This window comes from Anabrus simplex, chromosome 5, assembly GCF_040414725.1.
Source record: "Anabrus simplex isolate iqAnaSimp1 chromosome 5, ASM4041472v1, whole genome shotgun sequence".
NCBI lineage: Eukaryota > Metazoa > Arthropoda > Insecta > Orthoptera > Tettigoniidae > Anabrus > Anabrus simplex.
This window is the reverse complement of record NC_090269.1, coordinates 181,517,436-181,535,106: the sequence shown is the minus strand read 5'-3', so window position 1 is coordinate 181,535,106 and position 17,671 is coordinate 181,517,436. Positions and strand designations below refer to the sequence as shown.

Below are 17,671 nucleotides of genomic sequence, written 5' to 3'. Positions count from 1 at the left end.
TGAAAAATGTACTGAAATTGTCTTTCTTCCCTTATTCGTATCAGAACAAAGAAACAAGAATTGTACATATTCTGTACAACAGTAACTAATATAAAATAAATCTAACAGAAAAACACTGAATTACACTATGTCAGACCAGCACTGTGCTAACTGCAATCACATTCACACCATACATTAAGATTCCTGGGTGTAGGTTACAGGAGCCAAAGGGCATTACGAAAGATTGCTCATAGTCTGGGCTTCTCCAAATGTACAGTACATAATACAGTATTGTTATCACCCACATATCCCCATTTCTCCAAAACTAATTCTGCATCTTCTCACTCATGCCTGATGCCTGTTTAGGACTTTGCAAATTTTCCAATCACACTCATGACCTGGAGGAAGTTATTGTTCTGGTAGTAACCATACACACAATTCTGTAGATTGGGTGCTCAAAAGTCCTACTTTGATTCAGTCTGAGCTTTTGTTAAGAACTGGAGTATTTGTGGAAAAGTTCCAAGATTTTGGTCTAGCATGTAATGGAATATACCCCTACAGAGGCTCCTGGCATGCTGCAATTTTGTTTTTCATCAAAGGTGGAGCTATTCCAGCCAGTCATCGTACTTTGCCAATTGGTGTCAGTCTGAGAAAGCCTGTAATAATCCTACACGACTCATTTAGAGCCGTATGTACCAACCTAGCCCGTACCACACAGGGTAGGCATATTCACCAGCTGAGGAACACAAAGCAACTGTCTGAAATGTTTGGCCATGTAAAGCAAATGCAGGAGACATGGATTCCCAGGTAGTACTTGGAGAGGATGGTACCTAGATAAACACCAGCCAAACATCTCAGAAGGAAGTAGTAGGACCAAATTAAAGATCAAGCAAAAAAAAAAAGAGAGAGAGAGAGAGAGAGAGAGAGAGAGAGACATTGGAAGATATAAAAAAAGAAGTTACAAAGACAGAAACAGATGGAGATATGGAGATATAACGTTCACAGAAGTCATACTCTGCCTGCTGGAAGGATGCACTTGTGTTGGTGGTTGTCGTTGTGATGGCTACTACCTGCTAGTATAAAAAATGTTGGCGACTTATGCTGGCCACAAGAGAACATAAGAATGGTAGCATTACCATCTAGCTTTCACACTGCTAAGAAAGTAATGCTCGTGTTTATTTTTTTACTACATGTTTTAACATCGCACTAACACAACAAAGGTTTTCGGCGATGGAAAGAGGGGAAATGGCTATGATTGGGAATATAGTGGTCGTGGCCTTGATTAAGGTACAGCCCCTGGATTTATCTGGTCTGAAAATCAGAAACCATGGAAGACCATCTCCAGGGCTGCCGACAGTCAGGTTGGAATCCACTATCTCCCGAATGCAAGCTCAAAGACGCACGACCCTAATCACACGGAGAACTCACTTGGTAAATGATCATGTCATTTCAACTGAAGAATAGTAGAAACTTCATATTTACAATGTCAACATGGCCTAATATCCCAAAAGAAGTCCGTCACTTGTCAGCTAGCATCAGGTGTAAACGTCTACATTGGTAAATATCATGGTAAATATCACAAATAGTTATCACAAATATACTGTACCTTACGCAAGTAATCATCAGCAATGTACAATATTTTCTGCGGAGCTCCAGCACACTTTACAGGTGTATTAGGAAATGTAAACACAGCATTGCCTTCATGTACTGTCTTAAGAGTTTCGAATGTTTTATTTACATACAGAGGTGAATAATTGGAGCAGATCCCACTGTTAGACATCTTCAGCCCCTCAAGCAGTCCAGGAATCTGCAACAAAAAATATTATAATCAAAATCAAAGCAAAATCCCTTTATTTGCAAATGAGGTGCCTACCCCGGTGGCAAATGATACACAAAAATACATTGTCATCAAGCACTAAATTTTAAATTAGAAAAAGAGAACAATATTTCCTATTATACAATTTACACTAACAATTTTTCTATTAAACACACAGCTCATCCTTAATAAATTTATATTATTTACAGAACTTTACTCGCAATATCTTCTGTACTTACATAATCAACTCATATACACTATGTAGAATCATTTCAAATAATACTATACAACTGCTATAAGATTTAAATTTACAAATTTTTAAAAAACCAATTTTGGTACCTAACATGCATAATGACCTGCTGTGTCTTAACCAGAGCCCATTTTGCCACCGCTTTTCAGAGTTCTTGAAGGGCCTTCACAACTACCATAAAGGTCCCAGGGCCCTCGAAGTCCCCCTGTACTTCACCCCTACAGACAGTCCCCTACTGTGGCTGTTCAATCTCCATAGACAAGGGGTTGAAATTAATTTATTCACAAAAATTCCTTACATACAATAACCTGCACAGGTCGAATGCCCTCTAACATTTTATTTCTCTGTTGCTGTTTATTCTCTTCTTGAATATCTGTACAGATTTTGGAAAAGGATCAAACACTTCCCCTGGTAAAGTGTTCCATTCCTTCACGCCTTTCCCAATGAATGAAAATTTACCCCAATCGCTTCTGCTAAAATCCCATCTTATTTTATACATGTGGTCGGCCCTATCGATATTATTTTCCAACTGAAGCCTCTCGCGGATCCCTCCCTCCCCCCACCCTTGTTTCCTCTCCTGTATAGGCTCTATATAATCCTATAGGTCTAGTTTTCTCTCTTGTTAATTAAAGCTTCCCATCCAAGTTTGTCTAATATTTCTGATATTTTACTTTTTTCCTGAATCCCCTATTACAAATCTTGCTGCTTTTCTCTGCACACTATCTATTTCTTTTATTAGGTATTCCTGGTGAGGATCCCAAACAATGTTTGCAAATTCCAATAATGGATAAACCATACTTAACTTTTCTCTTTTAATTCTTTGTTGCATCCTTTAAGTAGCCTCATTATGACATGTAACGATCTGTATGCTTTCCCAACAATGTCACCAACATGACTCTTGCAGTGCAAATTACTTTCAAATCTCACACCTAAGTATTTGCACTTGCCATCTTTTGGGAAGATTATCTCATACAAAGAATATTTAAATTCAGATTTTAAGCCCCTGTTTGTAAATGTTGTGACAGTTGATTTGCCTCTATTAACCTTCATATTATTTTCTTCAACCCATTGTTGGATACTGTCAAAGTTCCTTTATAATTCTGTACAATCGTCTATGTTATTTATCTCCCTAAAAAAAAAATATGTCATCTGCATACAATCTTATTTTTGACTAGCTGATGTACCCGTGCTTTGCTATGGAATTCTAGGTTAGGTAGTGTACACGTTGTGAGCAAAATTGTATTAAATTGCATAGCTCTTAACGTCACCCTAGAAACACAACGGGGAAGTCACCAGACGTCTTTTCTCATATGAAGACTGGGTTAGGGAATTTACATTGTAATGGTAGGCCTGCTTGCCTACCATCAGTCACAATCAGGTTGAGGAGTTTTCATTATAATGGCAGACATTCACTGTCCACCTGCCTTTTTATATCCTCAGAAAGACCATCTCAGTTTTCCCAACTCAAATGAACATAGGTCATTACAGTGATGTCAGTAGGAATGGCACGATTAAAAGCCATGCTTTCATAAGAAATACCCAATCAAACGATAAATCACATATTTCCTCATGTTTAATGAACAGTACTGTGCTGCCGATCTAACAGTGCAAAGTTCCAGAGCTGGAATGACCAAGCTGCAGAAAGCCGTGATCTGTGAACACTAGTCATCTTTTTCAGCGGGGGAGTGGGGGTGTCGAATAGGACAAAATCTATGTCCTTTTACTAATCTGCTTCCTAGAAATACCCAATGAGTCAGAAAATCTCAATTCACTACAATGGCGGCAGGAAAAACTTTCTGACAAGGCAGAGGAGAACCCCCCCCCCCTCTTCACTCCCAATTTGGAATAAAATTAATGTTTAATTTAATAAAAGTGAAGATGAAGAAGCTTTTCTTAAGCTCTTTTCAGGGTTGAATTTTGAGTTATTTAGAGAATTTGGTGCTATAATTTGGAAAAGGCCTCAATTGTAATTCTAGACCAGATCAAACTACTAAGCCTCTGCCTTAAGTGTGCACACTGCTCATTCAAAACAGCACGTCAGAGTAGGGATCGAATAGCTAGAATACTATGAACAACCAGTGTGTTACATACCAGCAGTATCAGGACATGTATGAACCAGAAGAATGGCATGCTAAAGAAGAAAGTTTTTGAATTCCCCGTCTATTTCCCGCCAATATTCAGTCAGGGTATTATACTTGGTACGCAGCAGTAATCCCATCTATCGGCAGCATAAGAGACAAAGAACATCACAACAAACAATTGTCAATGTAATGTTTTTGTTGATCAATATTATGCGCTTTCGATATTCTAGGCCTTCACATTTAGTTTTCTTCCGACTCTGAGATACCACTCTTATCATAGTTGGTACGGTAAAACTAAATAAAACATAAATGATAGGAAATTGTATTCTCTATAAATTCTGTTATGCAGTACTTTTCGATAGGACCAACAACATAGGTATATAAAAAATAAATTTAGGTGACTTCCCCTAAACTGCAATTTCATCTAGGGTGAATAAAACTGTTTATAGCTTAGACTGTAGTTTCTTATTCCCCAAATCTATAAACAGATTTTTATTACATTCTGTTAACTCATTTTCACGCAGCTCGGCATTGTTATGGACTTAGCAACAAAAATGCAAATAGATGAATATCTGTGTTATCATAGCCGGTACGGTAAAAATGTTTAAGACATGAATGATCAGAAATTTAATTCTATATAACTTTAGTTATGTACGACAACTAATAATATAAATATTTGAGAATTAAATTTCAGGCCTTCCCCTAAACTACCATTTCACTCACCGTCAATAGGCTGATATTCAAGTACGATGTTCTGAGAAGAAGCCCAAAAGAAAGAGTCCTAAACACAGAATTGGAACATTAAATATCGTGACCCTGACTGGCAGAAGCGAGGAGCTGATAGATATGATGGAAAGAAGGAACCTCTGTATTCTTGGCCTGAGTGAGGCAAAGTGGAAGGGAAGAGGAACAAGAAAGCTAAGAAAAAGATACAAACTACACTGGAATGGAAATAAAACAGAAGCCAAAAATGGTGTAGGTTTTATATTAAGAGAGGACATCGATGTCATCAGTGAGGTAATATATGTTAATGAAAGAATTATTAAGTTGAACATCTCTCTTAACAAGAGTGTGCTGACAGTAGCCCAGGTGTATGCCTCACAGACTGGCTGTAACAAAGAGGAAAAAGAACAATTCCGAACTGATTTAGAAGAAGCTATAGAAAAAGAGGAAAATATCATAGTAATGGGAGATCTAAATGCTCAAATTGGATCAGACAGGCTTGGATATGAAAATGTACTAGGTCCACATGGTTATGGAGACAGGGACCCAGAAGGAGAAAGTCTTCTAGATCTATGTGTAAGGAATGGCTTGAGAATAAAAAACAGTTGGTTTCAGAAGCAGCTAAGTCATAAACTAACAAGATACAGTTGGAATGGAGATCCTAAAACTCAGATAGATTATTTTATATCAGACAATGAATCAGGAAAGACCATATGTGATGTCAGAGTTATACCAAGTGAAAGCCTGGACAGTGACCACAGACTTCTCCTCGCAACAATAAAGCACATAGAAATTTATAGACCTCAGAAATAAAGGAAACCAAAAATCAAGACATGGGAGCTAAAGAAGGCAGAGAAACAAGTTGAATACACAAAAAAAAGTGACCAATAAATTACCATCAGATGCATTACAAGAAGGCAACATCAAGTGGATTAGATTCAAAGAAAGCATTGTCAGAGCTGCAGTAGAAGTTTGTGGTAAAACTAAGAGCAAAATAAAGGCAAAAGAAACTCCTTGGTGGAACGATCGGGTGAAGATTGCTGTGAAAGCGAAAAATGAAACCAGGAAAGCCAGAGACAAAGAAATGCAAAAAGGAAGTCAAAGAATGAATCTAGAGTAAACAAACTGCAGCAAAAATACAGAGATCAGAAGCTATGAGTAAAGAAAATTGTGGCCGAAGAAAAACAGAAAGCTTGGACTGATTTCACAGATAAACTAGAACAAGACAGCAAAGCTAATTCTAAACTACTTTACTGAACAATACGAAATACAAGAAGAGACAATGAATACATAACAGCAATAGAGGAACCAGATGGTAACATAGTTAGGGAAGAGACAAAAATAAGGAAGATCATGAAATCCTATTTTGATCATTTATACAACAGTACTGGGAAAGACTCCAATGATGTAACCATGCAGTTCAGTTTAAGCTGCAATGATGAGCCTGACCAAGAGAGCCCACCAACATGGAAGGAAGTAGAGATGGCCCTTAATAGTATGCCCAAAGAAAGATCAACAGGATTTGATGAAGTCAGTTGTGGGTTACTGTAGTCACGTCGTAGTTCGTGAACCACGGGCAACAGCTGAGTGGCCTAGTAAGTGGTCCTGAGAGTCGGGATACCAGTTGCTATGGAATGGGAGTGGGCATCTCGGACATATTCTGAGTCCTGGCCCTCCTTGTGCTCAGGCGGCTAGGACTATACAATCCACCGGTGGTCCATAACCCGTTAGAGGAGAGATCCTCACTTGGACTATGTGCAAGTAGGGTAGCATCCTGCTTCATGAATCGACCGAGATCAGAACATTTTAAGCAAGCCTCGGACCTATGGGAGTAACGGAGTCCCACTCCCATTTGACAGGCGAGGGACTCCTTGGAAACAACTTGGCGAACGAAATGGAATTCGATGGGGAGCTATCAATATTAATGGGGCTTATGGAAGAAAGAAAGTAGAACTGGCTGAGTCAGCAAAGAGGATGCATCTGGATGTGCTAGGAGTAAGTGATATTCGGGTAAGGGGAGATAACGAGGAAGAGATAGGAGATTATAAAGTGTACTTGACGGGTGTTAGAAAGGGAAGGGCAGAGTCTGGAGTAGGGCTCTTTATCAGGAATACCATTGCACGGAACATAGTTTCTGTTAGGCACGTAAATGAGCGAATGATGTGGGTAAATTTGTCAGTTGGAGGAATTAGGACTAGAATTGTGTCCATCTATTCAGCATGTGAGGGTGCAGATGAGGATGAAGTTGACAAGTTTTATGAAGCATTGAGTGACATCGTGGTCAGGGTCAACAGCAAGGATAGAATAGTGCTAATGGGCGATTTCAATGCGAGAGTTGGGAATAGAACTGAAGGATACGAAAGGGTGATTGGTAAATGTGGGGAAGATATGGAAGCTAATGGGAATGGGAAGCGTTTACTGGACTTCTGTGCTAGTATGGGTTTAGCTGTTACGAATACATTCTTCAAGCATAAGGCTATTCACCGCTACACATGGGAGGCTAGGGGTACCAGATCCATAATAGACTATATCTTAACAGACTTTGAATTCAGGAAATCTGTTAGGAATGTACGAGTTTTCCGGGGATTTTTTGATGAGACAGACCACTATCTGATCTGTAGTGAACTAAGTATCTCTAGGCCTAAGGTAGAGAAAGTGAAATCTGTCTGCAAACGAATAAGGGTAGAAAATCTCCACGACGAGGAAATTAGATGGAAGTACATGGATATGATTAGTGGGAAGTTTCGAACAGTAGACAGTAAGCAGGTTCAGGATATAGAAAGTGAATGGGTGGCATACAGGGATGCTGTAGTAGAAACAGCAAGGGAATGCCTAGGAACAACTGTGTGTAAAGATGGGAAAAGGCGAACATCTTGGTGGAATGATGAAGTGAGAGTAGCTTGTAAACGTAAAAAGAAGGCTTATCAGAAATGGCTCCAAACAAGGGCCGAGGCAGACAGGGAGTTGTATGTAGATGAAAGAAACAGAGCGAAACAAATAGTTGTTGAATCCAAAAAGAAGTCATGGGAAGATTTTGGTAACAACCTGGAAAGGCTAGGTCAAGCAGCAGGGAAACCTTTCTGGACAGTAATAAAGAATCTTAGGAAGGGAGGGAAAAAGGAAATGAACAGTGTTTTGAGTAATTCAGGTGAACTTGTAATAGATCCCAGGGAATCACTGGAGAGGTGGAGGGAATATTTTGAATATCATCTCAATGTAAAAGGAAATCATCCTGGTGGTGTTGTGAACAGCCAAGCTCATGGGGAGGAGGAAAATGATGTTGGTGAAATTATGCTTGAGGAAGTGGAAAGGGTGGTAAATAAACTCCATTGTCATAAGGCAGCAGGAATAGATGAAATTAGACCTGAAATGGTGAAGTATAGTGGGAAGGCAGGGATGAAATGGCTTCATAGAGTAGTAAAATTAGCATGGAGTGTTGGTAAGGTACCTTCGGATTGGACAAAAGCAGTAATTGCACCTATCTATAAGCAAGGGAACAGGACACTGATTAGTATACCAGGCAAAGTATTCACCGGCATCTTGGAAGAGAGGGTGCGATCAGTTGTTGAGAGGAAGTTGGATGAAAACCAGTGTGGTTTCAGACCACAGAGAGGCTGTCAGGATCAGATTTTCAGTATGCGCCAGGTAATTGAAAAATGCTACGAGAGAAATAGGCAGTTGCGTTTATGTTTCGTAGATCTAGAGAAAGCATATGACAGGGTACCGAGGGAAAAGATGTTCGCCATACTGGGGGACTATGGAATTAAAGGCAGATTATTAAAAGCAATCAAAGGCATTTATGTTGACAACTGGGCTTCAGTGAGAATTGATGGTAGAATAAGTTCTTGGTTCAGGGTACTTACAGGGGTTAGACAAGGCTGTAATCTTTCACCTTTGATGTTTGTAGTTAACATGGATCATCTGCTGAAAGGTATAAAATGGCAGGGAGGGATTCAGTTAGGTGGAAATGTAGTAAGCAGTCTGGCCTATGCTGACGACTTGGTCTTAATGGCAGATTGTGCCGAAAGCCTACAGTCTAATATCGTGGAACTTGAAAATAGGTGCAATGAGTATGGTATGAAAATTAGCCTTCCGAAGACTAAATTGATGTCAGTAGGTAAGAAATTCAACAGAATTGAATGTCAGATTGGTGATACAAAGCTAGAACAGGTCGATAATTTCAAGTATTTAGGTTGTGTGTTCTCCCAGGATGGTAATATAGTAAGTGAGATTGAATCAAGGTGTCGTAAAGCTAATGCAGTGAGCTCGCAGCTTCAATCAACAGCATTCTGTAAGAAGGAAGTCAGCTCCCAGACAAAACTATCTTTACATCGGTCTGTTTTCAGACCAACTTTGCTTTACGGGAGCGAAAGCTGGGTGGATTCAGGATATCTTATTCATAAGTTAGAAGTAACAGACATGAAAGTAGCAAGAATGATTGCTGGTACAAACAGGTGGGAACAATGGCAGGAGGGTACTCGGAATGAGGAGATAAAGGCTAATTTAGGAATGAACTCGATGGATGAAGCTGTACGCATAAACCGGCTTCGGTGGTGGGGTCATGTGAGGCGAATGGAGGAGGATAGGTTACCTAGGAGAATAATGAACTCTGCTATGGAGGGTAAGAGAAGTAGAGGTAGACCAAGACGACGATGGTTAGACTCGGTTTCTAACGATTTAAAGATAAGAGGTATAGAAGTAAATGAGGCCACAACACTAGTTGCAAATCGAGGATTGTGGCGACGTTTAGTAAATTCACAGAGGCTTGCAGACTGAACGCTGAAAGGCATAACAGTCTATAATGATAATGTATGTATGTATGTATGTATGTATGTATGTATGTATGTAGTTCAGATATGATCAAAGCAACTGGTGCAATAGGAACACAGTGGCTTCATAGAGTAATTAATGCAATATGGAAGGATAGGAAAGACCCAGATGATTGGAAAAAGGGAATAATAATACCTCTCTTCAAAAAAGGAAGCCGGAGGAATGTAGCAATTATAGAAGGATCACTTTATTGTCTCATGGTTTGAAAATATTTGAGAAAATACTTGAAAAAAGGCTAAGGAAAATAATAGTACCACAACTACAGGAAGAACAATATGGATTCAGAGAACACCAATCAACTACTGATCTCATATTTGCACTTAGAATACTGTTAGAAAAGCATTGGGAGAAGGGCAAAGACTTAACACTAGTGTTTTTGGATCTCGAAAAAGCATTTGATAGTGTTCCAAGGAAGACTATATGGGAATGCTTAAGAAAGAAAAATGTACCCAAAGGGCTTATCCAGAAAGTTAAAATGCTTTACACAGACTGCTGCAGTTGCGCACAGGTAGGAAGTGGTAATTCTGATTGGTTCCAAACCACTAAAGGAGTGCAACAAGGCAGTACCTTTTCACCCTTACTTTTCATCACTGTCATGGATGAAGTCATGAAAAAAATTAAGCAGAAGAACAATATGGACATCAATGCATTTGCAGTTGATGTTGTAATTTGGGGAAATCCAGAGAAGAAAGTCCAAGAGAGACTGAACACCTAGAATGAACATTTGAAAGCACACGGATTAACAATAAATAAATCGAAAATTGTTACTATGTCTGTCAACAGGCAGAAGAAGGGAAAAATAATGCTGGAAGGTACACAGCTGGCAACAGTAGACCAATATAAATATCTTGGGTGCATCATTTCAAGTGATAACAGAATACAGCATGAGATTAACAACCGCATTCAAAAAATCAGCTCAGTTTTACCATCAAGTTCGGAACCTCCTCTGGAACGAACAAGTTCCCTTAAGATCAAAGCAGATTCTATTCCAATCATACTTCACCACCATAATAACATATGGCCTAGAAACCTGCACAACAACCCAACAAGTAGATAGCAAACTACAAGCCGCAGAAATGAAGTTCCTATGAACTATGGTACAGAAGACAAAAAGGAACAGGGTAAGGAATGAAAGAATAAGGGAGGAAGCTGGTGTGTACCCATTCCTGGATGAAAAAGTGACAAGGGCCCGTTTGAAATGGTTTGGCCATGTCAAACGAATGGACGATAGAAGGACAGCTAAACAATGGCTACACAGAGTCGTTGCCTGAAAACGACCGGTAGGAAGACCTAGGAAGAGATGGCTGGACCAAGTGAAAGAGGACATAGGAACAAGAGGAGTCAGCTAGGATGTTGTCTTGAGAGAAGAGTGGTACATGGACAGACGGAAGTAGAGAGAGCTAGTAAACCACACCCTGGCAACTGGAGTGGAAAACTGATGATGATGATGATGATGATGATGATGATGATGATGATGATTGTAGCAGCTCATCCCCCGACTTTACATACCGATTTTCATTAAATTCTCTTCAGCCGTTTTCTCGTGATGCGTGTACATTAGGGTGTCCCTCATTTTTCAAATTGCCTGGCCGAGGCGGTAAAGGCGTGCTCGGTTCGCCCGGAAGGATGTGGGTTCGAATCCCTGCCAGGAAGTCGTAAAATTTAAGAAACGAGATTTCCACTTCTGGAGGTGCATATGGCCCTGAGGTTCACTCAGCCTACACCAAAAATGAGTACCAGGTTAATTCCTGGGGGCAATGGCGGCCGGGCGTAGAGCTAACCACTCTACCCCATCACGTGCCGCGGTCAACAATGGTGGAAGTCTTTACCTTCCAGTCCTCCAAGGGCCTTCATGGCCTGTACGGAGGTGACTTTGTCTTTTTTTTATTTTTCAAAGTTTTAATTTTGCAATGCATAGGTTATTGTTTTATTCATTTGGGCCTAAAATGCCCGAAAACAATTTTTTCCTTATTTGGAACAGTGCAACCCGTGCCGACTCGCGCACAAACATGTCCATACAAGTTGCTCTCATTGTTATTGTCACTTAGTTTTCGCTTATCGGGTAGGTAGCACAAATTGTTTTATATTTCGAAGATGTCAGTGGAACTAAGGAGCAATTAAAAAAGTATTTTGTTTGTTGGTGAAGTAAATCACCAAATAACAGGCGCAAAATTACCATCTAATTGTCAAGTTCTCGCATTTCTATTTTTCAACATACGTGAGGTTTAGTTGACTATTAGTGAAAGCGCAAATTTGTCATTCGGGGGTGCAATATATTCTGGGAAAAGGCTAGAATACCTACCAGAGCTGTGCCTAATTGTGTTACAAAGTCAGTGAATTTTTATTAGGTCTGGCGAGAACTGCAAAAAGATAGCAAAAAGATTCAGGATTTACATAGGCACCGTGAGGAGAACTTTCAACTTGAATTAGATAATTTATTCGATATCGCACATGCTGATGCTCTTGAAAGAATAAAAATCAAAGAAGATAAAATATTTTTGCAAAGCCTAGCGGGTGTTGACAAAAAGTTGGCTGAAATTGAAAAAAGGACCAGGCTGAGAAAACTCGCAGAAGATAGAAAGAGACTAAAGCAAATGTCTTCTGCGAGCTCATTGGAATCCGCAACTTTAAAGACCTTTGATACACATGAAGATGTAGAAGAACAATCTACATGCTCTGAAGAAAGCCTAGAAGAATCTCTGCCATCCACATCTCAATCTGTAAGTTCTTGAGCTACGTCGACAAGAAGAGGAAGAAAAGATTTTATCACATCTAAATTAGTTGCAATTTTAGACAGATTCTGTTTATATAATTCAGTCTGTAGTAGAAGCACTTTTTATTAGATCTGACAATTACCCGATCAACAAATCTTCTATTCAACGCATTCTAACACAAATGAGAAAAGATAGAACGGGATCCATTAAATCTGATTTTCAGAATACTGTGCCTGAAGTAGTTACTGTACATTGGGATGAAAAATTGTTACCTGCTCTGGGCGTAAGAAGTTCTAAAGAACACTACCAATTATTACTTCAAATGACGAGGAAGAACAACTTCTTGCTGTGCCGAAGTTAGACAACTCTTCCGGCAAAGAGCAAGCGAAAGCATTATCAAATGCTCTTCATAACTAGAACCTGGATGATAAGGTACAAATAATGTGCTGTGATACAACAGCATCTAATACAGGACGCTTGAATGGAGCTTGTGTGCTTTTAGAGCAAAAACTAGAAAGAGAGTTGTTACTCTTTCCTTGCCGCCATCATATTTCTGAACTGATGCTCAAAAGTATGTTTGAATCAAAGATCCAAAAAATCACTAGCAGTCCTGTTATTCTGCTGTTCAAAAAATCTTAGAGACAACTGGAAGAATATTAATCCTAGTGCCATTGAACCATGCACTGATTTTGTCCAACAACATCTCTGTGAGGCAAATATTATTTAATTGGTGACGTTTTTTTAACAATGAGCTGGCAAAATCGACTTTATGAGATGATTATCAAGCTTGCTATTGTTTCTCTGGGTGGAAAAATTAAAAATAAAATAAAAATCAGACCTCCTGGTGCAAAGCATCAAGCACGATGGATGGCAAGAGCTACTCCTTTAAAATGTGTTTACTGCAGTCCCAGTTTAAAATGAGTGCTAAGGACAAACAAGCTTTACAGGATGTTTGTTTATTCATTGTGGCAGTTTACGTGAAGCCATGGCTTGGATGCAGTTTGGCGATAAAAGCGCCGAATCAAGATTTTTGTTTTTTAAAGACCTTAAAAGATTACGAGAAAGTTGATAAGTTGATTTCCAATGCGGCTTTAAACAAGTTCAGTCAACACTTGTGGTACTTGTCAGAGGAAATAGCCATCCTTTCAATTTTTGATGATGAAGTTGATGAGCAGACCAAAGGAAACATTGCAGAAAACTTACAAGAAGAAAGCTTTGGTGATTCCGGAAAGAGATATGTTCCATCGAAAGAAGAGATGTCTGGCTCTCTATATGGTACGTAGTAGACTAGTAGTGTTTAATCTGGTATTTAATTTAGAACTTTTTTTTTAAATTTATAGGCACTACAAGTATTATTTATCTTGTTTCAGGGAAATCTTTGAGTGATTTTGTTTCTGTCAAGAATAAAGATTTATTTTCACGACTGAAATTTGACAGTGGTTTCCTTCAAGAAATTGTATCTTCATGGAAAGACAACGTGGCGTTTGTGGAAGCTAAAAAGAAGATTTCTACCTTAAAAGCAGTTAATGACACAGCTGAGAGGGCTGTTAAACTAATGACGGACTTTCATGGTTTGATTGCCGCAGATGAAGAATAGAAGCAGTTCTTATTACATTGTGTGCAAGAACATAGAAAAATTTACCCAGACTGTAAAAAAAGAGACTTTGAAGAGGAAATATCCAAATGAACAACTATAAAAATTGTATCTTTTTTGTTACTTACAAGAAGAGCATTATATAAATTTCTGTTTTCATTTATATTTCTCTAAAATAATTGTTTTGAGTGAACATCTACAACTACATTTAAGAGACACTTTAAGCAGCTATTTTTTAAAACTTTTAGGCCCCGTTGCTATGGGTTAAAATTAATGTAGCAAGTTGAAATTCTGTACTTGGGTAACTAATAGACTAATAAACACAATAACGGGGTATGTGTTTCAATAAATGAAAACACTTTTTTTTGCCCTTTTAAGGGACACAGACAGACAGACAGACAGACAGACAGACAGACAGACAGACAGACAGACAGACAGACAGACAGACATTATGGAAAAGTAAGAAGTGCATTTCCTTGTGAGTGTGACATGACCGATACAGAAATACCATTCTTTTCAAATTCTGGACAATGTACAGACAAAACTCTTATTTTATATATATAGATCTTATATTGTTCCCTAAATTGTTTGCATATATTAGGAAAAGTAATGGACTGATGATACACAGTTCAAAAAAATTAGGGTAACATATTTTTGAACGTACGCCATGCTTCACAAAACAATACCTCACACCCAGGTATATTACCAACTAAACCTTTATTCTTTACCTTTGAAATATACAAAAGAACATTGATGGATTCGCGTTCATTTTCAGAACACAAACGGAAATGTCCAAACAGGGGCGAAAACAAAGTGATAACAGTCCTTCAGGGTGGATTTTCATCACAGTTGGAGAGCTTCAGTATAGTGTATGTCCTACACAAGCATTTATCACAGCTTGGCACCTATGTGGCATGCTCCGTATAAGTCGACAGAGGTACGTTGCGTTATCACGCCCCATTCTTCAATGAGAGCTTGTTCGAGGTCTTGGAGAGTCTATGGTGGAACAGGATGCCCACGAACCCTTCCGTCAAGCCTATCCCACACATGCTCGATGGGATTAAGGTCGAGACTCACGGCTGGCCATTCCATCTCTTGAATGTCCAGTTTTCGCAAGACAGCTCTGGTGATGCGTGCAACATGAGTTCTGGCATTGTCATGCATGAGTATGAATTCAGGGCCAACACCATACGCAGCAACCAACACATACTGTAGCAGTATCTGCTCGATGTACCCCGCAGCGGTAAGATTACCATGGACAACGACAAGATCCGTACGGCCAACAATACTGATGCTTGTTGTTTAAAGGGGCCTAACATCGAGGTCATCGGCCCCTAATGGTACGAAATGAAATAACAAAAGGTTCAAATTAATCCACTGACCAAAATAAAATAAAAAATGTCATGAAGAATGAATGGATGGACAAGAACCCTACAAAAACAAAAAAACAAAAACAGTGGATCAGACTCAAAAAAAGATCGTAAATAATAGTATTACTGACCAAGGGACCATTTATAAAGCACAATGATGCTTGATGTCTACAGGGGTGCAAAATCCACGACTAAGGTCCCACAGAATGGTACATGTCGCGGGTAAAGTAGAACCATGGTATTTGTCATGTTGGGGTACTAATCAAAAGTAGCGAAGACCCACGGTGTTCCACACAAGATGGTACTACTCACAAGTATTGTACTTCGTACAGGTAACGCAGACCTATGGTGTTTCTCACACAATGGCGCCACTCATAGCCAACGCAAACTGATGAGTTTCCTCACCTAGATGTACTAGTCACGGGTGCCGGTCCCACGGGTCCCGTGGTGTTCCTCACATAGTGGGTACTGATCACAGGCAATGCAAACCCACGGTGTTGCTCATATAGTGATACAACTCACAGGCAACGCCCAGACCCGCGGTGTTGCTCACATGGGTACGACGCACGGGTACTGGAAAACCCCCAGGCCAGGCTCTATACTGCTACTAATCACAAACCTATTTCGTACCTAATATAGTGGTACTACTCGCAAGTACACGCAACCTATGGTGTTCCCCACGTGATGGTACGAATCCAAAGTAGTTTCATGGTTCTAATTCAATCATCCCTTGGTCGCCCCTTTTAGTCGCCTCTCACGACAGGCAGGGGATACCGTGAGTGGATTATTCGTCTGCGTCCCCCACCCACAGGGGGTACAGAGAGAGAGAAAATAAGAAGAAAGAAGGGATCCGTCACTTCAAAAGATGAAGTAACGGACGAAGAAAGGCAAGGGCCACGAAGGGCGTGAAAATGAAAGACTCCCTAGGCCTTGAATGCTCTAATACCATTGGGGTCGGAAAAGAACACAAGAGTTGACCAAGGCAGGTCGGACAGGATAGACGAAAGTGAGAAGCCTGGCACAAGTAAGTGAAAGCAGTGCCAAGACTCAGCTAAGGGCCCCATTTTCGCCAATAGACACTCCCAAGTTGAGAGCCCCTTGAGCCCCTTTTAGATGCCTCTTACGACAGGCAGGGGATACCGTGGGTGTATTCTTCATCTGCGTCCCCCACCCACAGGTGGTAGTGTGTTTGGTCCGCGAGAGGTATTTTATTTCCCTCAAGTCCGCCGGTAAGCCGGTTAGGACCCCCCTATCCACCACCTGGGACACGCCACGTGGGAGTATCACCTCTCCCCCTTCTACGCCAGCGTAGTAGGTTTGTGGAGTGGGAGAAGTGAGGAGCATGCTGACCGTAATCCAAAAAAGGAAGAAAAATTGGATAAAGCATAATCTAAGACATAATACTTTACTACGAATAGCAACTGAAGGGATGATAAAAGGAAAACGAGGAAGGGGAAGGAGATGATATCAGTTATAGGACAGCATTAGAAAAAGAAAGGAGGATTATGCAGAAGTGAAGAAAAGGGCAGAAGCGATATACTGTTTGAGAAATTTGATGTCTTTGCCTATTTTGGCTATCTTGACTTTAAGACCTAAATATAAATAGGCTTTCTGTTTTGCCTGGCTGGCTACATAATCATGGGATATATTGAATTGTAATCATAATATAATTATTAAATTAGTGTCCTAATGGTCCACCTTTCAATACTATAATATGCAATATTTTAAATTACATTAACTAGGGACTAGTTTTGACTGGGGCTGGTCATCTTCAGCCTTAATGTAAAACATCTAATAATTAAACAAATGTACATGCACATAATTAAAATAAAAAATGAAACAAATATATAAAAACCGACATTAAAAACCGGGACGGAATTATGAGTCAATTAAAAATAACTAGGTTCTAAATTCTTGCACCTTGAGTATGCTCATCATCGAGACTCTTTCATGTATTCATTATTTATCAACAAGAAGGATTGGCTATGGGATCGCCGGCCTCGGTGTCTTAACTGAGATTTACTTGGATTTTTTGGAACACACCAAAATTGATAATAATAATAATAACTTTAACAACATCCTTTTCTGGGCAAGATTTGTACACGATACCATAGTAATTATGGATGAGAGCATTACAAACGCAGCTACCACCCTCGTTAATCTAAATAACATTGACCCACACATTAAATTCACACAACAATAAGCCACACACCACATGGCATATTGAGAGGTAAGTCTCATATAACTTATGCCATCTAACTAACACACACTCTCCAATTCATTAATTTAATTTTATCTAATTTATTCAGGTCAA

At 39.6% G+C, this 17,671-nt stretch overlaps 1 protein-coding gene across 4 annotated transcripts in view; it reads right to left on the bottom strand.

The window, feature by feature from the left end:
* Window positions 1-17,671, bottom strand: part of Sqor (Sulfide quinone oxidoreductase) — a 274,946-nt gene that overhangs the window by 88,738 nt on the left and 168,537 nt on the right. For all 4 annotated transcript variants that reach the window (XM_067147202.2, XM_067147203.2, XM_067147205.2 and 1 more), the window contains one exon: window positions 1,586-1,786. In XM_067147202.2, coding sequence (XP_067003303.2) covers window positions 1,586-1,786 — 201 coding nt within the window. The remainder of the gene's footprint in view (window positions 1-1,585; window positions 1,787-17,671) is intronic.